The following is a 24,576-nucleotide window of genomic DNA, read 5'->3' on the forward strand; positions in this document are numbered from 1 at the left end:
TGTCTTAATAAATGGCTGCATTGATGTATTTAATCTCACTGACCTCATAAAACCACAAATGTCTGCACGTGTGTGTGGCATGTGGGTGGTGTGTACAAGTGTGCATGCTTATGTTGGAGAGCTTACAAGAGGCCTGTTTGAAGAGTTGATAAAGCTGCACTGATAAGTCTGTGTTAACATTGTGCCTCAGAGCTGAGAGCGCTGCCTGTCCACTCTGCAAACACAGATTACTCACAGAATATCAGATGCGTACTTCTATGTATAGCATTTTTTACACGTGCACAGGTGTGTTCATGCCCTGTGTCTCATGAGTGTGTGACATTACTGTTGTTGTGCTGCTTTTAGTGACCCTTCATCAGTATTTTAATCTTTGAAACCTGAGCAAAGTGGTGCGATTTCTTTTGAAAACTTGAGAAACTTGGCAAGAAATGCTTCACAAATTGCAAGATATAAATAGACTTCCTTAAAGAATGAAAAAGCTAGGGAAAAGAAAAAAGCTAGGGAAAAACTATATTTATAATTATCATAATTGCATATTTAAATGTATGTTACATAGATATTATAAATTTCAAGCACTTTTCTAAGTCCTGTGCCTTTTTTTCCCCACTTTCTTTTTTTTAAACTTATTTTTCAGGTAATTATCTTATACTTTTTACTAATTTCCTGCTAATCTGGGGTTATTTTCTCTTTGGTTGCTCTAATCTATTGCCTTTTTTAATAAATCAAGCCAATTTGCTCAGGTTAAAAAGGATTAAATGTGTTATCACTTATGAAAAGTCTTATCACCAGCAGTATTTTGGCATCTTGGCTTTAGATAAGAGAAAGTCTATTATCAAAAGGGGTAACATGTCCAGAAATTTCCATTTATAATTTTCTTAATTATATATTTAAAAAATATTTTTTTATTTTTTGCTGTTTTTTATTTTTCATTTTTTTTGTAACGTTTTACTAATTTCTTGTTAATTTTAAGGGGAGCATTGATTTAAAGGAACAGCTCACCCACAAAATGACCATTTGTAGAGGGACTACACTTTTTCTTGTATGCCTCCACAGAAAATGGTTAACATATTGATTTATTGATTAACTGGGGAACAACAGCAAAACTACTAACACACTAACACTACTTACTCTATCCCAACTTGTGCAGTATAATGCTCAGTACTCTTCAAACATATGTTTTTGTGATGTAAAACTGAACTGAGAGTGAAACTTACCTATGCTCTCTTCAAAGCCAGAATACGATACTAAGGGTTTTTTTTTTTTTTTTTGCTTGTTTGTTTGGGTGTTTTGTTTTTTGTTTTTTAATGGCAGAAATGTGTGTCTGGATCAATGAAACTTGGTTTACACCGCTTGAGTTGTGTGAGTGTTTGTAAATGGATGTTTTGATATAGTTTTGCTGATGTTGTGGCCCCCAGTAAGTCAATAGGTCAGCATTTTTATGTGGAGGCATGCCAGAAAAACAAAGTTTTCTTCGTGAATTCAAGGGAGCAACACATGATTTACAGTTGATCGCTTTTTTTGGGGGGGGGGGGGTCCTTTAATACTGAATTGTACAAGAATTGTATGGTGTTAAAATGGAGATGTTGTCTTCACATTTTGTTTTTAATTTTTTTAATTTATTTTTCGAGCCTGGAATTTTTTCCATTGTCCTGCATTAAAAATAAAACAGGCTATGAAGAAATAAAGCTTCTTTCTTTGCACTCTGCTGTGTAGTCAGTTTGATGAACACATTGAATACAGGCGCCTCCTGGTGGCTGATTTTAACCACTGCATGGGGATAATTAATTAACAGCTATCAGAAAGCATCATTTTTATTTTATTGTTAATGTGGTTTGGGGCTGATGTGTGCTCGCCAGCTGTTACACATTTAATCATGTACCTAATTACAGACAATACTTTTATGTATGAACAAATCTTTCTGCAATATTTTATTCTGAAGTTGCAGTTTCTCCAATCCAGAGCATTGTGTTGTGAGAAGAGGTAGTGCTTTTAGCATTTGGCCCATATTTTCCAAGCCGTCTTTCACTGCATTTTGCAGCTAAACAACCAAATGACATGAATTATGTATTGTTTCTGTGGAGGAGATTCCATCTGTGATGTTTTTGTAGCCTCAAAAAGGGAAACTGAGCCTGCACATTTTAATGTGGTTGTTTACTCAAAAGAAATCACTCAAAAGAATGACAATTACAAACAGATCTAGAAGGACAAGGAAAAGATTACATTTTTAAAGGAAATGCCCATGTGGTATGCAGCCGTGTTGAGGTAAAACTAGCAACAGTTCAGAGCGCTGAAAAGGCCGCAGTGGCATTATTAAATACAAGCTTATTGAATGATGTTGTTAAGGAGAGAATTCAGTTATTTCAGTCCCAGTGCAGCACTGAGAAATGCTAAAATGAAACTTGTTTCTATAATAATAGTACAACACTTAGGAATAAAGACAGTACAATATGCAGCAGTGCAGCACAGTAACTAAACATGGTTGAATCCCTGCTCAATAAAACGTGATGAGAGAATCCTCCTTTCTGTTTTATTGTCCTGTCATTGAAATGAAGCGCCCTAACCAGTGACGACCTACGGCGGTTCAACTGTAAAAACACAGCACAGCAGTTTGAATCTTCAGACTTTGCAAACAACAGAGAAGACATGAGTGGCAGCATTTTCTGTATCAGTGGAAGAAAACAATCGCTACCGGCATCTTTCTCTGAGGAGGAAAACTTGAATAAATAATGTACAAACTTGAAAACAACAGGAAACAATTAAACATTCATTCTCAGATTTCATTAAAATGTAAAGTTACAAAGGAGATGAATGTCTTGGGTTTTTTTTATTATGTTTTTGAAGTTGGTTTCTCTGGTGGATATTCATCACATTTTGCGCAGTGAAGGACTCTGACGGAAAGTTGACTTCTTTTTTCTAGATTCTTTTACTACCAAACCATAGTGAAAATATTTTTCTTTGTTCTGCCATACCTAAACACCAGAAGGGTGTCATATTGGACAATGTGTACCAGAGAATTGTCACAGAAAAGTCGACCCAGCATGGTACATCTTTGCACATTTTCTATTCTCTTTTACCGCTCAGTCGCACCATTCCCAGTTCTGAAAATCACAGCAGTGAGGATTATTTCAGGAAACCCTCTGGCTGCTGCTGCCATCTGCCTCCTCTGTTCCCCCTCCTGCACCCCTCTCCTCCATCTCAATGCTTCCTCCAGCGATTCTTGGGTTTCTCCTCACACGCGGGACCCTCACAAGTGCCAGGGAGCGGAGGTGGGGGTGCGGGTGCGGCCTTCGCCGGGGCAGGCGTGTCTGCGGACTTGCTGACGCTGCTGAGCAGAGCCGGGAGCTCGTTTGAGATGGCCCTCTCTATCTTCTCCAGCAGGCACCCGCCAGTCCAGCTGCAGTGGGAGGAGAGCTGCTTGAAACTGGAAACTGGGTTCACGCCGAAGAAGTCCTGGTAAGCCTCCTTGTTGGGCAGGTCGAACTTGCTGACGTTGGTTTTGGCCAGAATGGATTTGAAGATGTAGTACTTGTCTGGGTCATTGACTATGTCTTGGAACACCTCGTAGGGGTCGCTGAACCAACCCAGCTTGTCGTAGTAGGTCTGGAGGTAGCGGTCCACCAGCAGGGCGTGGATGCGCACGCGGATGCCATGCTGGCGAATGAAAGCGATCTTGTTCTCCATCTGATTCTCAATCACCTGCAGGGGACAAAAGAAATAAGAGGAGATAAAACAGAAATCACAGACGTGAACTTGTAGAGCTTTGATCACAATTTGGCCTCCTTTCATTTAGTATTAAACTATAATTACCACATCCAAGATTAGAGTCAAAAATTCAGCATCCGACCAAATGTTTCCCCTTCTATTCCTGAGATATGACGTCGAGTTCAAGTTCATCATTTTATCCAATTCATCATTTTATTTTTTTGACCAAAAACATGTTATGTGAGGTCACAGTGACCTTGACCTTTGGCCACCAAATTCTAATCAGTTTATTCTTAAGTCCAAGTGGATGCTGCAAAATTTTAGGGAAATTTCTTTGAGATGTTCTTGAGATATCACTTTCACAAAGTAAGATGGACACAAGGTCACAGTGACCTCTGACCCCCAAATTCTGATCAGTTCATCCTCGACTTAAAGTGGATGTTTGTGCCAAATTTGAAGGCATTCTTGAGATATCATGTTCACAGTGAGACAGATGAGGACACAGTGACCATGACCTTCGACTTATGGCCACTAAAATGTAATCACCTCATCATTTAGTCCAAGATGACATTTGTGCCAAATTTGAAGAAATTCCCTCAAAGCATTCTTGAGAAATCGTGTTCACATGAACGGTACGGATGGACGGACAACCCAAACACATAATGCCTGTGGCCTTGGTTATCGCTAGTGCAGAGGTATAAAAAAAACATTGCTGCAAATCTATCTCATGAGTGTACTGAACTTTTCGAAATGTGGTTAGGATCAATAAAGCTGTTTATTGAAGCAATTACCAATTAGCATGTATCTAAACTCAACGAATCACATCCTCAACAAACCAAGCCAGGAACTCATATCATACCTGGTTAAGGTCTTCCAGCAGAGAAGTCTCCTCCTTCATGAAGAGCCCTCGGCTTGTGTCTGCAGCGTAGTCCTGAGGCCAGAAGGAGCTGACGTACACCCGAGGAGGCTCGGTGACGTTGATTAGGGGCGCCATGCTCCAGAACAGGGCCCCGTAGACCCTCATCAGGTCCTGGGTGGTAAGGCTGTCGGCCTTGTTGAGGATGAGGCGAATCTGGGACTCGCGGCCCTTCATCTGCCTGAAGAGCATCTCCAGCTCCCCGCCCACGTCCAGCTTGGTGGGGTCGAACACCAGGAAGATGAGATCAGCTCGATCAATAAACCACTGGCACACCTCATTGTAGGGGTAACCTGAGGGAGAGGAGACATAATAATGTTTGGTGCATTATTTGAGCATTTCACATATGAAAAGCTTCTTTTGTGTACAGATGCAGGTTAAACTAATGTAATTTCTGGTTTAATAACTAGCACACGTAATAGTACAGGACAAATTAAGGTGGCTTAATCTCTCAGCAGATTTGAGCCCAGATCCCTCACATTATCTGCCTTTTAGTCCAATTAGCTTCAGAGAAACCTTTAATTTTTGTGTGAAAATCTCTGTCATAACACACACTGTAATCTGACACAACAGACACAAATGGGTTTCATAAACATGACTTCTACACACACTTTTGATTTGTCTGCATTCTTTGTTTTCTGTACACAGCTGAGTTGTAAACTGTTAAAATGCATTATGAATAAACATAATACATTGTGCAACCACAATATTTATTACTGTGTGTGTTATAATCACTGTCTAATGTCGATTTGATGTTGCAGATAATATTTTAGCAAGTCTGCAAGTCTATTGTTTGACTTCAGCTTTGATACAAAAGAGATGTGGTCAATGGTAACCTCTTTCCTGCTGTTTGCGGTTTTCAATGATGCCGGGCGTGTCCACAAAGGTGACCCTCTCCAGCAGCTTGTGGGGCATCTCAATGCCAATCAGCTTCTCCAGGAAGCCTTGGCCAAACTTCTCCAGTGGCGAGAAGGACCGTGAGCTGTCTGCTGCCATGACGATGCCCTCTATGGTCCGAAACTTCTCACCGTGCATTATTACTGTGTACTCGGAGGTGGTGGGCTCAGCACCTAGTGGAGGAATTATTTTACATAATTTCTATCAGTGGGTTACACTTATGGGTTGGTTGAATTAAATTTACCTACAAGTCATGCAGTAAACATTTTTTAAAACAATGCCTAACTAGTAATTTTGCATTTATTAAGAATGTATTACTGCTGGCATGCGCTTAGGTAAAACAAAATTTACTAATAATTAAGCAATAATTGACACAAAACACCTTCGCATTTCCTTAGTAGAACTTGAAACAAATGTTTAGCTAATGTTTTACATAACCAATATATTAATATATCTTATAGTAGACTATCTGTTTTTACAGATGGATAAAAATTAACAGTATAATTAACATTCGGAGCATATCTATAATTCAGAGTATGAGCTGTGTTTGCCTGTATATGGCTCTCAACATGGAGGTGGCTGAGCTGGCGGCTAACAGCAGGAACAGTGCTAACAACAGCAACAGTGCTGACTGAGGTAATAGTTTTAACGTGGGGTACACTTCTACAATTACAATCACCGTGGGTCAGGGCACGGTACCTACAATATGAGGGCAGAGCAGCAAATAACTAGCCAGTGGGATACACTCACACGGATGCACATGCACTCACACGGCTGTATCATCTAACACAAAAAAGAATAAATGCTCAAACTACAACACACAAGAGGTAGTGTGAGGTCTCTTCTTAGGACGCCATTACTCCACTATATCTTTACATAGCATAAGCTGGTGCTGTTATTTGATTACTCTGAATGTTGCATACAGAAACTTTAATGAAACTATGAAACGCCATCACCGCTCTGGTTTACACATGTTATCAAAGGACAATAGCTGTGTCACAAGCAGTCAGGTTTCATGGGTCTGAACCTGTGTAGAGTTCCTGTGAGGTGCCGTGAAGACCCAGCAGGTAGTTGATCATGGAGGACTTGCCGACACTCCATGGTCCCAGGAACAAAACCATGGGCTTGGAGGTGATCTCACCATCTGCAGGGACAAAGACATGCATAGAAAGAAAATTTATTTCAGGAAAAAAAAGAAAAGTATAGCATCAAGCTTTTCTGCCAGGGTGCCATGTTGAGCTTTAATGCTGTTCTTGAATACAATTTTCCCTATTCAACTAAAGCTTATCTCAGGGCTGGCCAGAATACTTGCATGAATAATTGTGCTTCTCAGACACTAAAACTTCTGTTTTTGTCCGTTAAAATTTCCACTAGCAAACAAGAAATAACTAAATCAAATGGGCAGGCTGCAGTGAAAAATCCTAAACACATTTCAGCTCCCCTCAGACTCCTGATTATGTGCATGCCTTTCCATTCTGCACCACCAGGGGTGCCAGAGTAACATGCCACAGTTTGAAGTCTTCATCCTGCTCCTTTGCATAAATAATACTCCCTGCCCTCAAGTGCAATGGAACAAAGTTGTAGGGAGTCTGGCCCACACAGCGTTCCCTTTAATTTTCAGCAGACAGAGTCCTTATTGTGCCTCTCTGTGTGCCTGGATTGAATAATGTTAGGTCCTGGCTGAATTTCTTCTTAATTTTGCCTTTATTGGTGCTTCACTGTTTGTGTGCAACTCCACTTTATTAAACCATGTGCGGTATGGTGGAGTGAACCGATAGAAGAGCTGTGAGGTGATGTAGAGGACTTTCTATAGGATAGTGGTGACTATGTTATGTTTTTACATTTCAGTTAACAACTGAAAAATGAAAATGGTAAATAAATACGTATCGGATTGTTTAGTGACAGCATACAAAGTGATAATAACTGTGATAAGTGAAGTGATAACTTCATGTTTTGCGTTTTGTTTTATTTGACTTGGAGTTAAGGTATCTGACTAAAACTCATAACAAAATATCTCAGGTAAGGATTCAAAATAAAAATAAAAATAAATCATATAAAGACACAGAACTGGTGCCTACAGAGAACCCCAGGAATGAATCCTAAAACCTAGAAATCTGTATTTCTGGGTTTTTTCATTGCATGGAACTGGAGGTGCATTTCAGCACCTCCAGTTCCCTCGTCTCAGAGTCAAGGCTTTTTGGTTTGAAGCCTGAAATAAGGTCTGTGGTTAACACAAGCTTAAGAAACTTTCACCTTTTGCTTTACATCATAAAATAAGTCAGTAAATACCCCACTCCAAAACTTTGAAGCTTATATGTTTCTTAAAAAAGACAGTTGCTATTAAGTGGCATAATGAGACTACAGAGCGTCATCACGCCAAACTGAGTCTAACACAACTTTACAGCCTCATATATAGCGGTGGTGAAGCCACTGTAGTGTAGTTTGTTTAAAGCCTTACATTAACTTTTACTTCTGGCAATTGCATTTAGGTGAAAAAAGTCCTGAAATTGAAGTTCATTCATGAAGATTATCTTGCAAATAATATCATAAACATTTGTTTACCACAGAGCTTGATTTCTGCAATAACCCAAAATACAACGGAAAAATCCCACAGGCTTTTTAGCAGGGAACCAGGGCAACATTAGCTTCAGGGCTGGCCTACAGATAAAACATTTGTAAAGCCTATTGAGACATTGTCTGTCCCCTGCAGAAAGACAGTGTTGTTATTGCTTCTGTAAAAGCTGTTTTATCCAGGTGTAAACTCCAACAGGAAGCTGAGTTACCTGTGACTTCATGCTGCCTGAGCTCATTATACTTGTAGGCCTGCTCCATGGGCTTGATGGCAGTGTGGTAGATGCTCAACAGCTTCTTCATAGCAGCTGGAGAGAGAGAGAGAGAGAGAGAGAGAGAGAGAGAGAGACAGGGAGGGATGTAATAATTGGGATGAAATGGTGAGAAGACATTTTGGACAAGAGTATTATTAATGCCCTTGCTACCATTACTGATTACAACAGTTCCTTTGGCAGTGCATGATGAATTGCCCTCATAAAGTTTATTGAATCGAGCTGAGGTGATTAGAGGAGTGGCTCTGCTGCAGCACTTTGGCCTCTCTGAATTGAACCAATCTGGTTGAGGGGAACAGAGGCGCTTTCATGGCCGAGGACAGAGTTGCACATTTGCACTGATTAATCACCTGCCTTAAGACGTGTCTGCACGCTCACACGCATATACACACATGCGTACAGTGCACACACGCTCACACATACACTAACAGCCCCAGGACTTAGACATCATGAAGCAATTTTCAGAATAGTTTTGGCAGAAAATCCACCCCCCAAAACTGTCTCAAACTTCCTTTCATTCACATGCAAACACATCTGTTTTTCTTTTCCATTGACAAAGTGGCTGTAAACATTCTTCATTTCAATACAGAACTTAAAGCGGCAAAAGTCTGAAAGACATTTGAAATGGTGGGCAGCACACAGTGTTATCATTCAGCATCCATGAGGGTTTCACTGGTTAGTGTATGTGTGAAGGTGTGGGTGCATATATTGTGCTGGTGGGAGTGAGGTGCTTTATGACCATTTCAAAAGAAATTTGCGTTGGTTTAGTCCAATAATTTCGACATTGATCCTTACCTGAGAACTCTGCCGAGGGTTCAGTAGTAGCCAATCGCAGTGTTTCCTCAATATGGGCGCGGTCTCTCAGTGTCGAGCCGGCTGCCGCATCTTTCTTTTTCTCTGATTGAAGGATCAGACTCTCAGTCAACTGTTGAGGTCAGAAGCCCTGACACGCATTTAACTGTGACTGCAGGAAAGTAGTAATGCTTAATTCGATCTAACAACCATGAGGGGGTTAGGATTAGGGTGTTAGCCTAACCTAATTTTACAGGTTTCTATAATGGCATCTGTAAAATGCACCACGTTCTCTTCAAAGTTGAGGAAGCTACTTTGCAAGCAACAATAACTTCACACTGGAAGAAGGTGACCTAGTTATAAATCTAGTTTGGTTACCTAAAGCTACTAAGAAATAGTAGTTCAAAATACTTTATAACAATAAAAAAGACAATGTACGTGTGCTATAGGGATCAACAGATTATCGGCCTGGCTGATTATCAGGGCCAATATTCAGCATTTTGCTGATTATCTGTATCAGCGTTTTATTTTAATGATACCTGTTAAAATTTTTCATGAAAAGGTGCGAATTACACTCAGCCAACACCAGGGAAGGCAGCATGGCAGAAACTTTTACTTTGTAAAACCTCAGGGAGCTATTTTTATTCATCCATTTTTTATTCACATTTTCATTAAACTATAAAAAAAAAAAGTTGCTGGAAACTTGCTGTTATTTGCTGTTGAAAGTTTCAGTTTTGATTAAACATTTGCTAAAGGCATTTAAACAAAGTTTTGTGTTGGAGTTTGTTGTATTCCAAAATTTAAATTTTGACAGAAATCTTTTCATTGTTATTGTAAATGAATATTGGTTCCAAATATCAGTGATTGGTCTCATTAAGTAATAATAATTGGTATTGGTTTCGGCCCTGAAAAACCAATATCAGTCAACCTCTAGTGTGACACAAAACTATAACATGACATATAACAATATATAATTTAAAAAAGTCACATGCCAGCAAAAAATGACAAGTGAATTTATCTAACTTCAGACATACATCATATATTAGCCAAAAAAATCACCCCACTATTTATGAAGAAATGTCTAAAGAAGTGTCAAGAAATGTCAGCAAAAGTTTACAAGATCTTGCAAAAGTACATCCTATTTTTTTTGTCAATCTTCGATTTTTTTCCTCTGTGTCCCTTGTAGTTTCAGTAGTTTACTTCACAAAAATGGCAAATTTAGCTCTAATTTAATTTCTTTGATCACTATGCAAGTATAGATATTTTTGAACTACAGCAAGCTACTCCCCAACACATGGTTCTTTTATCCAAGTAGTAAAAAACTCAGCAGACATGGACGGTTACAGACAGAAGCACTCCTGAGCTGTGAGTGAACGGACCATCTGGGCAGAGCACAGGCCAAACTGGTATATCTTGCTGTTGTCCATCTATCTATATATTCCTTTCCTCTGCTATTTTGGTTTGTTTATTTCTGTCCCAGAGGTTGTTGATAATTCCCCTTTAGCTACACACAGTGTCATATTCACGGGGCTCTGCATGCCCGAGAGAAAGATAGAGCCATTCACTGTCGTTTTATGACCCATCTCAGTTAAATGCCAAGTCAAACGAGGATTAGAATTGGCTACCACTTTGTAATAAAGCATATTTCATATAGATCTTTATACATGGTTATGTATGAACAGTGTATAGGCTTGCACTCAACATATTTGTAAGTACTTCTTTTGTGTTGACAGGATGTGAGAAATCCCTTTGGCTGGTGTTTATCCTCCTCTGAATAAGTTAATAGATTAATTTTGGTCCAGATGCTCTGCAGCTCATTTCCTGAGGATAAGTGGACATTAGAAGGGTCTTGAAGGTGATTTAAAGTATTAGCTAAAAGGACAAAGGAAGTTATGTTAGATGAGGATAAACACCAAGGGTATGCACAATGTGGCGTCCCAAAACATGTCCTCATTAATGGCCTATTATTGCACCATAAAACATTTCAAAATGATTCATCAGCTGTTAATGAATTTGTATAAACAGGAACATTGATGCAGAGTTGTTGTTTTTGCTCTTTGTTGTTGTTTATGACTGTTTTTCTCTTGTTTTTGTACTACTGCTGTTTCTCTCCCTTCTGTACTAAGAGGTATTGTCTTTGCTTTTTTTTTTAAAAGGTATTTTATTCACTTTGTACTTGTGTTGAAATGTCCTCCTCAGGTTTAAGGTTGCTTAGTTTGAATCCCAAGAAGATTTTATCTTTTTTTGTTGGAAAAAATGCTTTTTCTGTGTACATGGTTTTTGGATATGTTCTTCTTTCAAAATACAATAAATAAGACATGATAGAACAGAACAAAATATTTTCTTTTGGCTAAACAAAAAATGTGACTCTACTCATGTTAGAAATGTACCGCAGGCTTTTCCTGATTGTTGAAATCAATTACTGTGGATATCCAGAGAATTTTGAACAACCCGCTCATAAAAGATGAGACATAATACATAAAACAACCTGGCATTCACATAAGTGTAATGAACGAAGCGATGAAGTGGGATCATCGTCTTTTAAAGCAGGTGTCAACAGCCAGACATGAGATAATGGCGTGCTTCCTTAATTACAGAAGCAGCAGCTGGATGGAGACAGATTTACTGTAACAGGATCCCTGCTGAGTTAGTTGTCGCTGCTCGTCTGTCTAACAGAATAAAGGCAAGACATCTTGAAACCTGAGCAAACTGGCTTGATTTCTTTCAAAACATGGGAAAAAGGCAATGAACAACTTGAGAAATGACCCAAAATTTGTAAAAGAAATTACTATAAAAAAGTATTAGAAATTATTATATATATATATATATATATATATATATATATATATATATATATATATATATATATATATATATATATATATATATATATATATATATATATATATATATATATATATATATATATATATATATATATATATAACATAATATAAATAAAAAACAAACAAGGAAATTACTTTAAAAAATGTACTTGATGTATATATATATATATATACACACACACACACACACACACACACAATTAGGAAAAGAGTCCCGGTCATTTTTCCCTAGCTTTTTTAAAAAAAATAATTCTCTAAATCTACCAGTTTCTTGCAATCTGGAAGACATTTCTCGCAAAGCTCCTAATTGCCTTTTTCCCAATGTTTGTGAAAGAAATCAAACCAATTTGCTCACACAATACTTGTGAAAAGCACCTGAACACAGCAAAAAAAGTGATGTCGATCCAGGTTTCAAAGAGTTAACCTTCTGCTGCAGCGTCTCCTTTGAGATGACAGGAGAGGAACTTAAATGTTACATTAAACGTTAAACTTAGACCTGTGACACAGTATGAACCCAGATGATGCTATCTTTTTGTACCTTTGGTTTGAGGCTCCTCTGCAGTCACCTCCTCGACTGTCACCTCCTCAACATCAGCAGGTGCCTCCTCCACTGCCTCCTCAGCTACATCAGCTGCAGATTCTGGTGTGATCTCCTCGACAAAAGGCTCCACATCAGGAACAACCTCTGGTTCCAGTTCGGGCTCTGAAACCACTTCAATTTCAGGCTCGGCAGTCACCTCTGGCTCTGGTTCTGCAGTCATCTCTGGTTCTGGTTCTGCAGTCACCTCTGGTTCTGGTTCTGGTTCTGCAGTCACTTCTGGTTCTGGTTCTGTCGTCACCTCTGGCTCTGGTTCTGCAGTCACCTCTGATTCTGGTTCTGGTTCTGCAGTCACCTCTGGTTCTGGTTCTGGTTCTGAGGTCACCTCTGGTTCTGGTTCTGGTTCTTGTTCTGGTTCTGCAGTCACCTCTGGTTCTGGTTCTGGTTCTGGTTCTGAGGTCACCTCTGGTTCCAAAATGACTTCAGGCTCTGTGGTCACTTCTGGTTCAGCCTCAGATTCTGCTGTCACTTCTGGCTCCTCTGTTTCTGTTTGAGGAGGCTCAGCTGGTTCTGCTTCTGGTTCCGACTGAGCCTCCACAGCCTCCTCCTCCTCAGCTGCGTCTCCAGCACCAGTGTCTTCGTCCTCTTCAGCCTCAGAAGTTTCCACACTTCCCTCCTCCGCTGCTGTCTCTGACTCCTCCTGTGCGTCTTCTGATTCCTCTTCTGTAACTTCTCCCTGAGGTTCACTCATCTCCTCCTCTGTTTCTTCCTCACCTTCCTTGATTATCTCCTCCTCCTCCTCTTCAGATGATGCAGCCACTTCCTCCTCATCCACACTTTGATCCACAGCCTCCTCCACACCCTCCTCCTCAGGTGTCACCTCCTCTTCTTCTGCCTCCTCCTGGGACTCCTCCTGCTCTTCTCCTCCATCACTTATTACCTCCTCTGTGGAAGTATCCTCCTCCTCTGCAGCTGCTTCCTCCGCCTCCTCTTCTTCATGCTCTGAGGTGGGAGATGGCTCCTCTTCAGTATCTAGAGTTGATGGGGGTTTGCAGGGCTGGCACATGGCCCTCTCTGGGGCCGGGGTGTCATTGGAGGAGCTCTGGCTGGCGGGCTCCTCTGTTGTGTCACATCCACAGGAGAAGAGGTCTCCCTCGGGCTGCTGGAGCTGCAGACGCACCAGAGGCTCCTCATCATGGATGGAGGACCCTGCCAGGAGATCTAAGAGGAGGAAACATGTGATTAACTCTTTCTGCTTGTGTCTCTTTTCGAAAACGTATCTTTGATCAGCACTAACAGAGAGACGCCTGATTAAAACGCTGATCACCATTCGCCTCTTTAAGGATTTTGTTGAGAAATAAACAGATCAGTCAGACTGCACAGCCAAACGAGCTGGACCTCTGCAGATCAGTCACCTTTGTCTCAGTCACTGTGCAAGAACGGAGCAGATCAGATGTTCAGCACCTCCCAGATTTAAGACTCACATTTCAGCTCCTTGAATGGCGACACTAAAGCTCGTACTATTTGAAGCAGACGTACGGTGGACAGTTGCATTGAACAGTTGGGTGGAGAATCTAAAAGGAGACAGCTGAGTGGACAGGGTGGCTTGGGATACAATCATCTATTCATTTTGCATACATTTATTACTGGTGTCTTGTTTTAATCTAATTCATAGGAATTTCAACAAAAAGGTAATCAAAAAGGAGCTATTTCTGGGGTCTTACCTTATAAAAACATTGCTGCCATTAACAGACACTCAGAACACCCAAAACACTGGTGAATGAATGAATTTGGGCTGAATGTATGCTTAGTCCCCTCTATATTTTCTATTTCAAACATATTTCAATGTTTATTATTTGACAATGAGTGAAATTCTTCAAAAAATGGAAAACATACTTGTTTGCATGTCTGCTTTAAAGGTCCACTGTGTAGAATTTTTGGGCATGTATTGGCAGAACTGGAATATAATAAATAAGTTTAATGTATAATCACCCCAAAATAAGAACCATTGTGTTTTCGTTGGAATGAGCCGTTTATATCCACAAAAGGAGCGGGTCCATGTTCCACCGTGCTTCTACAGCAGCTCACCTCGAGATACGTACATTCACATTTTTGTGTCGGCCACCATAGTTTGTAGCCCCTCTAAAGCATCTGCCGCAAAAAGTCTGTTTGTTATGGAGAGGAAGGGACCTCTGCGAATAATTTGGCTCCTGGTAAATTAAACTCCTGAGAGTGTGGCTATTAATTTATCAGAGAAAAAAGGCAAACTGGTGTTAACAGGTGCTGATTTGTAACATGAAACTGCTTTATTCAAATAACCAGGTTTGTTTATTTTGGAGAGGGAGAGACCGCTGTAGATAATTCGGCTCCTGGTAAAAATCCTACTGAACAACAAACACTGAAGGAATCGTAACCAGGAGAAGTTTCAGCCGGTTGCAATCAGCAATCCACATTGCTCGATGCCACTGAATTTCCTTAAATCTTATACACCGCTCCTTTAAGTTGTTTAGGCTGTACAAACAACGTGTAAATCTGCAAATTGAAAATACCACAATGTTTGTAGCTGTCATTCCAATAAATATACAACAAATAAGCATTAACCTGTTTAAACTTAAAGTTGCATAAAAAGAAAAGCCTAAGATGGATCTCTTTCTTTCAGGTCTATAAAATACACTAAAGTGTACAATACACAGTCCAGATCACCATCCCTCAGCATCATACAGTAGCTTTAAGTTACTATGGCTTCAAAATAATCACAGCTAAAACTGGGGACTCCCTCTCTATTACACCCTATGCATACATGCACATTAGATACTCTTCAGTGTACACAGTGACCTCTATTTAATTATAACTGCTTGCAAGTCTTCAGACTGAGGAACGCGTAGTGGTACACAGTGTGATATGAGGCAGCTAAATGTATGTCTACAGTTCACGTTACAAGATGGGGTCAGTGTGTGAGATGAGGGGTAATCGCTGTAGGCAGCTGTCGCAGGTTTTACGGGTTCGTAAGCCATCTGGATCGACACCCATCTTGAGCAAACAGGCTAATGCTGAGGAAAAAGGTAACTCAATAGATGATGGCTGTATATACTCTGTTGAACCTGCAATAACTGATTTTTGGTGTTTTGGCCACTTGGGGGCGGCAGAAAGGAGTTGTGGACACATTATGATAATATGATCATTTTTAAGCTCATGTGGCAAAGCTATAGAAAACAAGAGTTGCACATTCAGCAGTTTCAGAGCAGCATCATCATTTATTTGGAGCTGTGTTTCAGGTCGCCTGTCCAACATTTACTCTTTTTCAACTCTGCTTTTGGTCTCCACCAAGTAGAAACCTTGAATGCTGAAAAATTAAGCCAATGCAGATGTGCGAAAAACTACAGTTCATCAAATGTTCAGTTAAGCTGGGCTCTGAGAGTGAGTCAATTCCCAAATGCCCCCCTGCTAAAATGCTCAACTGTGCAGCAGAATTAAACATGTTTACAGCCTGGTACAAAAAAAACACTTTTTGTCTCTATCACTGTAAAATCAGACAAGTTGATCTTACTTAAAATAAACTTGGAAACCGAATATCAGATACTTTTACTCTAGTAATATTCTAATAGGTGACCTAAACTCTGACCAAAGTCATTTTCTAGTAAGATATCTGTACTTTTACTAAAGTATGGCTTTTTTTAACCTTATTACAGATTTTAATGTTGCAAACCATGAACTCCCTAGGCATTTTATAAACCAATTACGAACAGCCTATTTTTTAAATTGTCACAATTACATGACATGACGCATCACCACATGGTTTTGTCTATAGATGTTGCACGAACAGTAGTATGGCTGCAGCTGCTTTCTGTTTTAAATCTGGATGTGAAAGTACGAGTGGAAAGCCTTGAGGCTGAATCCACCAAACCACAATCAGCTGCTTCAGAGTCAAGATACATTAAGCTAGATGGAAAGCTTATTGCTCATCTAGCTATCCTAAATGATGCTAGCAGGACTATGTGCACCCTCCTTTTCCGGCACCTTCCTCCACGACTGCTTTTTTTGCTCTATTTTAAGGCCCCGAGTCACACATCAAACAATTTTGCTCTCATGCTGTCGCTTGTCACCTCTTGTATCTGTAAGCTTTTGTAGCTTATCACCTCCCGAGGAGATTGTCAGTGTTGGTGACCAGAGAACATCAAGTCTATACGCCCCAAAACATCCATGCCTGCAAACTGTCAAGATGAAGACATTAAATCTCTGATAGTAATGTATTCAAAAGAGCTCAAGTCCCAAAATCAAAATCCAAGCAACACTTAAAGAATAAAATCCAGCACATGATTTAAGGTGTACAGGTCTACTGATCTTAAGAGTCACTGAGTATATTCACGCTGTACTCCCTCTGCGTTGCTGGCAGAGGTCAAGGTATGAGCTTGTCCGGCCTTCTGATCGAGCCATGAGGAAGTTTTGGGTGCCATCCAAAGACATAGTGCCACAGCATCGTCTGAGTTGTAACATGAACAGCAGCAACAGCCAGGATCCGGGAGTGCATCAGTGAAGATGGCTTGCCAACGTTAAGTGACATTACATAACAAGGTCAGTCCCTAATGACCATTTAATGGTTTGTTTACACTGAAGAAGGTGAACGTACTAAATGTTCTGTGATTTTGTTTTCTGACAAATCTATTGTCTGGTCCATGTAGCAAGCAGATCTTAGATTGACTCTACGTATTTAAAAATAAGTTCAAAGCCCTACCTTTTGTACTCTGTTCTTGTATTTGTTCCTTCTGTTTCATGTAAGCTCCTTTGAGTACTTAGGAACACTGTGTAAGTCCTATCTATTATCATCATCATCATCATCATCATTTCTTTTATTATTATTATTTGTGCACCTGGTTGTGATGATGTCAATTTTAAGAGTCAAAAGAGCAAATAAAATACATAACAGCTGATAAATATGATAAATAATGTGTGACTGGGTGATACTATAAACACAGCCCAGAATTAACTGGAGCCAGAGACTGCTTTACCATGTAGATAAAATGTATTGATTATTATAAAATAGGTCTTGTTTCCATTTAACCAATTAGCAGCAAGGGATTCAAATGAAAAAAAAAACTAAATTCAAGCCATCATAGAGGAGGGATGGAGTAAATAGTCCTGTTAATGCAGAAATCAAATCAACAGTAAAAGGAGCAATGAACATGTGTTACTAGACTACACTATACTTAATAGAGCAAAATGTAGGAAAAAATGGTCACAAAATATGTAGGAACATTTTGAATAAACCAGCACTGCACACAAACCAAATCAAAATGGTTCTGCAACACTCAGTTTACCTGCTCACAGCAAGCTGAGGTGACTAAACCCGCACCATAAAAAAACACATGCGAGAACGCTGAGAGTTTTAACACAGAAGAAAAGCCCCACATGACTAACAAAACAGAAAATGGCCCATTTAGGTAACTGATCGAGCTCATTAAAGTCTAATAAGTCTGGGACAAACAGTGGTTGCCTCCTCTACTGTTTGTTTGAAAACTGTACATTAATATACAAAAGAAAACCTCACATGAAACATTTTATAGAACATAAAATAAAATGTGGTGTAACTGCAAGTCATTTGAAAGCAAATAATACACCTTGCTAGACTGCAAGGTGTATTATTTGCAACCCCCTCCCCATGTCAGAGACACGCAGGTGACTGTATTCTATTTTTGTAACACATTTTATTTTGTTTCTCGGATGACGTGCCTAAGCAATCACTCCAAGGTTTAGTCCCTCACCCAACATGCAGAATCTACCATCTAACACAATTTTAACCAATATTTAATCAAGTTTAAAAATAAAGAGCTAAAAGGAATATTTCAGGTTTCTACAATTTTACTATTAAAATCATGCTTTTAAACACTTTTCTTTTAAGGGAGCCTACCAAACCTGAGATGAAACAAAGGCTGGATTGAGCTGCCCTCTCTCAGGTGCGTCTCAGAGTGGCAGGAAGCTCCAGTGAGCTTCCCGCCCCTTTTTATAAGCTCTGCCCCTTTCTGCTCGACTTCCTGTTACCTTCACCTCTACATATATGTAACCACAAAGAAGCCGCTGCAATCATACAAACTGGATTCAGTCTGTTGGCTTTTCTCCACACTGCATGCCTTGAGATAGTTATGAAGATAAAGTGGAGGGATCATTTTCTGCTGTGGTGAAGGCCGCCGATGGCTAAATTAAATTAAAGTTAACATAGTTAGGAAGAGCGGTGGAGGAAAATATGAGAGACAGAATACAAGAAAAAGTTGTGAGATCTCTGAGACACATTGTGTTCAGATTAAGAGGGAGAGTTTTAACAGAGGACTGCACAGGCAAACATCTCTAAATTATTTGGGAAAAGTTTCCCCTGCAGGTTTTCTGTTTTTTTATAGGGTTTTTTTTTTAGCATTGTCACTGGTACCATATTAGTTTTTAGATTATTGTATTAGACTGCATTACTGTATACTGTATTAGATGTTTCACGAAATGGCTAAAGTGATAAGTTGCAAAATCTCTGACCCACAGCAAGAGGGAAACATTTCTTCTTTCTAAAGCAGCATTTATTTATGTTTTTGGCCACTTGGGGGCGGTATAACAAGCCATAAACACAATTTTTACATATAATATTATGATCTTATAAAGTTGACATGGCAAATGTTAAAAAACTGTTGCCCGTTTACCCAAACAGCAGACATGGAGCAACATTAGCTTCAATTTTGGAGATTTGTTTCTTTCCACGTATGAATGTAAGTTTAATTAACTCTACTTTTTGCCCTGTTTTGGTCTCCTCCAAATCCAAGTCAATGATTTAGCTCTAAAGTTGCATTATACTCCACTAAATTCTTCAGCTACTCCCCAGATTTGCCTGCCTGTCCTTTCTTTCTTTCTTTTTTTTTTGTTGCTTAAAATAGATAATGCTGTGATTGCAAATCCAAAACAAAGAGCTAAAAGACATTAAAATGCATGCCAGAGATAAAGGAAACTGCAAAGTCTGCTGATGATTCTTGGTGGGTTTGTCATTATGAATGTGTCACATTATGCAGTCCATTGTAAACATAACAACATTGATAAGTGCAGCCTTAAAAATTCATCTTTGAAAGTATTTTCTTACATGTATTTGCAACGTCACTGTCACAAGCATCACATCCTGTGCAACTGTTCATGTGCCACTTACTTGGTCCTGAACACTGGGAGTATCAAAGTCACATACAAAAAACCAGCATATTATTTATGGAGTTATTAATGCAGAGTGTGTATCTTTTGTTTGCTTCTACCAGCACCAAAGTTTCGTGCACCGTGCCTCTCTGGAGGTTCCTCACCCTGCTGTGTCTGCAGTGAGGCCTGGGCAGAGCACCGTGTCGTGGGGACAGAGTGGGACAGGTGCCTGGGTGCTGGATGGTACATCTTTGAGACAGAAATAGTCCCACAATGAGTCAGAGGGTGAAAAGAAGGAGGGATAATTCCACTTCTATTTTCAGGGAGTGTGGCGCTCCCCTCTCCTCCCTGTGATTGTCATGCGGCCGGCCTGCAACTCCGCAGCACTATTGCTCACATTCCCTGCAACAGTGTGCAGCCGTGCGTGACTCAGACTCTCTTTGAAGAACAAGAACAATAAATGCGTCAGCACTGATGACATGCGGTGTAACTAGAGCCTAGCCTTGATTAATGATGAGCTTAATACGCTCAAACACAAGCAAAAATTCCCTTTTTCAGACATCAGTGCCTAAAGCAAGAACGCACAGCAACACAAAAATGCAGCCAGCCATGGTTTTTCATTTCTGGCTCATTTTTATGGAAATCAGCATCCATCTCTACATTCATACTGATATATTAAAGGGTAACTTTGGTATTCTTCAACCTAGACCCTATTTTCCCATGATTTTGTGTATAAGTGAGTAATGGGAAGAGCAATTTTTGAAGTTGGTTCAGTATTAAGCATGAGAGCTGCAGCCGGCAGCGGGGAAACAAGCTGCAATTTAAGCATTTGGAGCAATTATGCACCATAAATTTACATTCACCAAAAGTGGTTGTTTTTGCCACTGAGAGGCTCAGATTGTTATTATAAGTGTCTGACAACACAATGGAAAGAATACCCGCAGCGACAGACATTTTTAATTAAAAGCAAGATCCTTTTTGTTTAACCAGAAAAAGCCCCAAAATCGCTATTTCCAAACTCACCAGACTGTATAGAGCCCGTTTATTAAGGGTTCATCTGAAGAAAAAAAAACAGAGTTGGCGACCGTTGGAGCAGTGGAAAAATGAACCAAGATGGTTTTCTAGAGTTATTTTGTTTCTGTCGACTTTCAATGAAGTGTGTTTTCTGAGCATAAAATCACTATTTATTTAAATAGAGTCTTGGTGAATTTGGTGATAGCAATTTTCAGGATCTTAATGTTTTGAACAGGTCTATCACTGTAGGGATCCTTTCCATAATTTTATCAGACACTTATAATAACAATCTGAGCCTGTCAGTGACAAAAAGGAGCACTTTTAAAGGTCTTACATCAAAGGTGCCAAATGCCCCAAGAGGTTACATTGCAGTCTGTTTTGTGGCTGCTACCTGCAGCGCTCACACCTAATACTCTGACCAATTTTGAAAATTGTTGTCCCCATTTGTCATTCAGACACAAAACATGGGAAGATAGGGTCCAGGTTGAAAAATACCCAGGTTACCCTTGGAAGTTATTTAGACAAGCACGCTCTTTTCTCTCCCGCTAATCAACCTGAAAGGCTCACCTATTTATCTCATCAGCACGTATTCTATTTTTGTCACATCTCACCCTTTCTGAGACATGCCCACACTCACAAAAATTTAAATGCACTGTGTGCAAAGGGCCATGTCAGCAATTTATTTCTACTTGTTTCAACTCTTAATTGCTAATTGCAGCTATGTAACTTTTGAACAGTCCAACTGTTGGGCTACTGAGCTCTGGTCCTACATGCCCTCTGCTGTGTTCGCTCATGCCTGTTTTAGCCGGGACATCCCCTGGACACGGACCCTGCTGACTGGAATGACAGATTAGCAGCTCTGCAGACAGAGCAGAGCGGGAATGATGAATGAGACATTTGTTGCAGCACTGACTTTAGACGTGGAGTGTATTTGTACTCATGTATGACTTTATGATTGTCTTGTAATTTCATGCGTGTACCTTGAGCACGTCTTTGTGTGTGTGTATGTACATGATGTGAATGCATGTGCATTCCCGAGAGTCTTAAAGAGATGTGTATCAGCGTGGTGACCACAGTATCTGGTGACTTTGTCTGAGTGACGCCTGACACCTGACTACGGCAACTTGCAGGGACCAAAATGAACCGGTGGAAGGACAGACAAGGGTATTCTCTGCCTCAGCTTTAACTGAGCATGACAAGTCACTTCTCTTAAACTTATGGAAATGAGTTGTGATGGAAAAACCTCGATATGGTTTAATAATATATCGCTAGCGTCATGAGTGTAGTTTCCAGTCTGCTCGATTTAAAATTCATTGATTTGACGTGGAATAAAAGGCAAACCTGTAAAACACGAGCGACTGTAAAATACCAAAATCCTCATTTCAGTTGCACGCATGCATGCAACTTCTGAGAGAAGACAGTCAAACCAAAATAGATCCAGTGGGAAAACTAATCATTTCTGCCAGCTTTTTCTTTGGCCGCTGTAGAGAGTATGTCTTTGTAGTGAGTCCAAGTCATTCTGTCAGTGCTGTAACTGTGTTTGTCTCCGGGGCAGAGAGAATAAGCAGCAGCAGACAGGACAGTTTCCATCAGCTGGTGTCACACCTCAGCACTGGCTTTTTTTTTACATATACGACTACAAAGCTCCGCACTGCACCGCCGTGACATACAGTGCATTTTTCCACTTCATTCGGTCAAAATTTGAAACATATTTCAACCCCACTCTGGCCAGCTGGCAGGAAGCTAAATGATCAACACACAGGTACTTAATGGAACTCATTTGGTTACACATTTATACTCATTAAATTAAAAAAAGACACTGAAAATTCGATTTTTCCGTGATAATGACCCATAAAAATGGCTTCCACTTTGAACTCTCAGCAAAACAAGCAAAGCTCTCATATGTTCAAAGTAACACTGCAAGACCCTGTCCAACTGCAGCATATCAGCCTTTCCATTTCAAATATCAAACCTCCTTAAATAACCCCCTCAAATGCATCTATCAGCAGTAACACTCTGAAACATATGATGTAAAGGCGTGCCCTACAACATACCTGCAGCAGACAGGGCCAGCAGAGACAGCACACAGCACACAGACAGCAGAGACTTCATTTTGGCTGCCAGGGGCCTTCCCCTCATCTCCCTCGGCTATATATACCGCTCTGGCTGAAGGTCAGAGGGCATGCCAGCGGAGGTGGTGCTCAGAAACTGCAGCCATATCAGCCATTGTGTGTCAGAGCAGCTGCCCGGCCCCATCATGAATGCTGAGAGCAGAGAGAAGCAGGCTAGTAATGTAGAAATTGTTGATTTTAAGAGATTTTTATGAGCTCATGATGTGGTGGCGCAAACAGTTTTTTCATGCACTGCTCAATTTTGAGAAATTATTTTGCTGTTTTTACTATTTTGCTTCTATAACATGTTTGCTTTCAGAGCTAGTTGAACGGTAACATCCAAAATACCCATTAAGGTGTTTGTTTTAGTTTTGATTTCTGTTTGGGTATTTTATACGGAAAGTGCTTTTCTAATATGATAATGCATCATTTGCATATGTACACATAAAATTTCAGAAAACATGTTATACAAAAAAAATATGATCTAAATATAAGTAATAAACAGAGGACGTTTCACGCTAATATCTATTATTTTTGTCTAAAAATGCATGGATTTTACAATGCATGACTTTAAAGGCCATTTTCTCAAAATAGGTTTTTTAATTTACTCTTAGCCAGAAATCTCCACCTCAGCGGGGCCATAACCAGGGTTTAGAAATTAGTGAGGGCCTAAAATTTTGCCCTGTGGCAGAAAATTTTCACATTATTTGACAAAAAATGATGCATTTTAACATCAGTTTGGACTGTTGTAGCTAGTAGCTACTTTATAGTCGGCTGCTCATGATCCTATATGGTGAGGTTTTAGCTTTTCTATAGTACGCTACTTTGTAGTAAGTTTTAAATAACCATAATGTGCTTTTGAGGGAGGGGAGGGAGACGATTTCCTATTGTCTGGACTTTAAGGTGAGAGGTAAAAAGACCCCTTTTAACAGTTTGAGCCAAATACTTACCAAAATGACACCTACAAACACAAGCAGACAACCCAAGCTATACACTACACACAAACTCATAATCTATAATAAAAAACACACAGAGGGAGGTGTGGGCAGATATATTTTTATTACTAAAACTGCCTGCAAACGTGTGTGTGTGTGTGTGTGTGTGTGTGTGTGTGTGTGTGTGTGTGTTTAAGGGGGTCGGTGAGGAGCGACTGCCATTTACAGGTTGCCTCAGTGGAGTATACATACTTAGTAGTATGTAGTATTATTTTGAAGTGTCTTTGAATTCAGTTATCAAAAGTCTCTGTGTACTTTGCTCTCGTCTCTTCTCTCTTTGTCGTCTGTTCTGTCAGTCGGTCTGTTGTCCTCCTTGTCCTCCTCGCCGTCGTCTGTGTCGTGAGTTGCTCGGTCGTCGGTAATACTAATAAAAGAGCTGTGACTCACCTCGCCTGTCTGTCAGCTCCCAGCTCAGCGTGGCTGCTCTGTCGTGGATTCTTCTTCTTCCTGTTCAGATTCTTGTTTACCGCGGTCTGCCGTGCGTGACTGCGTCACACATAAATTGCTGCGTCATCCGCGCTGCGTGTCTTTTCAAATTAAAAGCTGTCTGATGTGTTAATGTGTTTACCATGCTGTTTGGGGATTTTTTTTTTATCACTGAAATTTTTACCTCATAACTAGTTACAGCCCCGCATCTCAGTAGCCCTTATATACACCACATTTTCCAGTATCATTCCTCTCCATAATCTGAAGATTTTTATTTCATAAGGTATATTATTCATAGCCAAATTTCGATAACATTTTTACTGAAAACTGGATTTTTTTAAATG

The 24,576-nt window shown here is 39.9% G+C and overlaps 1 protein-coding gene across 2 annotated transcripts; it reads right to left on the reverse strand.

The window, feature by feature from the left end:
* Positions 1 to 2,134: 2,134 nt before the first annotated feature.
* Positions 2,135 to 24,327, reverse strand: srla (sarcalumenin a). 2 transcript variants are annotated; one of them, XM_042485907.2, is made up of 9 exons: positions 24,194 to 24,290; positions 22,755 to 22,964; positions 12,535 to 13,755; positions 9,154 to 9,255; positions 8,299 to 8,394; positions 6,543 to 6,659; positions 5,455 to 5,688; positions 4,562 to 4,911; positions 2,135 to 3,696 (listed from the first exon to the last, which is right to left on the reverse strand). In XM_042485907.2, the coding sequence occupies exons 2-9, from the start codon at positions 22,837 to 22,839 to the stop codon at positions 3,196 to 3,198; spliced, it is 2,706 nt and encodes a 901-aa protein (XP_042341841.2). In that variant the 5' UTR covers positions 22,840 to 22,964; positions 24,194 to 24,290; the 3' UTR covers positions 2,135 to 3,195. The 2 variants fall into 2 exon arrangements, with proteins under 2 accessions (XP_042341841.2, XP_087931826.1); XM_088075700.1 differs by lacking the exon at positions 22,755 to 22,964 and having other exon boundaries at positions 24,194 to 24,327.
* Between the last annotated feature and the right edge of the window lie 249 nt (positions 24,328 to 24,576).

The sequence above is a fragment of the Plectropomus leopardus genome, chromosome 3, assembly GCF_026936395.1.
Source record: "Plectropomus leopardus strain MGB_pleo_1.0 chromosome 3, ASM2693639v1, whole genome shotgun sequence".
In the NCBI taxonomy this organism is placed as follows: domain Eukaryota; kingdom Metazoa; phylum Chordata; class Actinopteri; order Perciformes; family Serranidae; genus Plectropomus; species Plectropomus leopardus.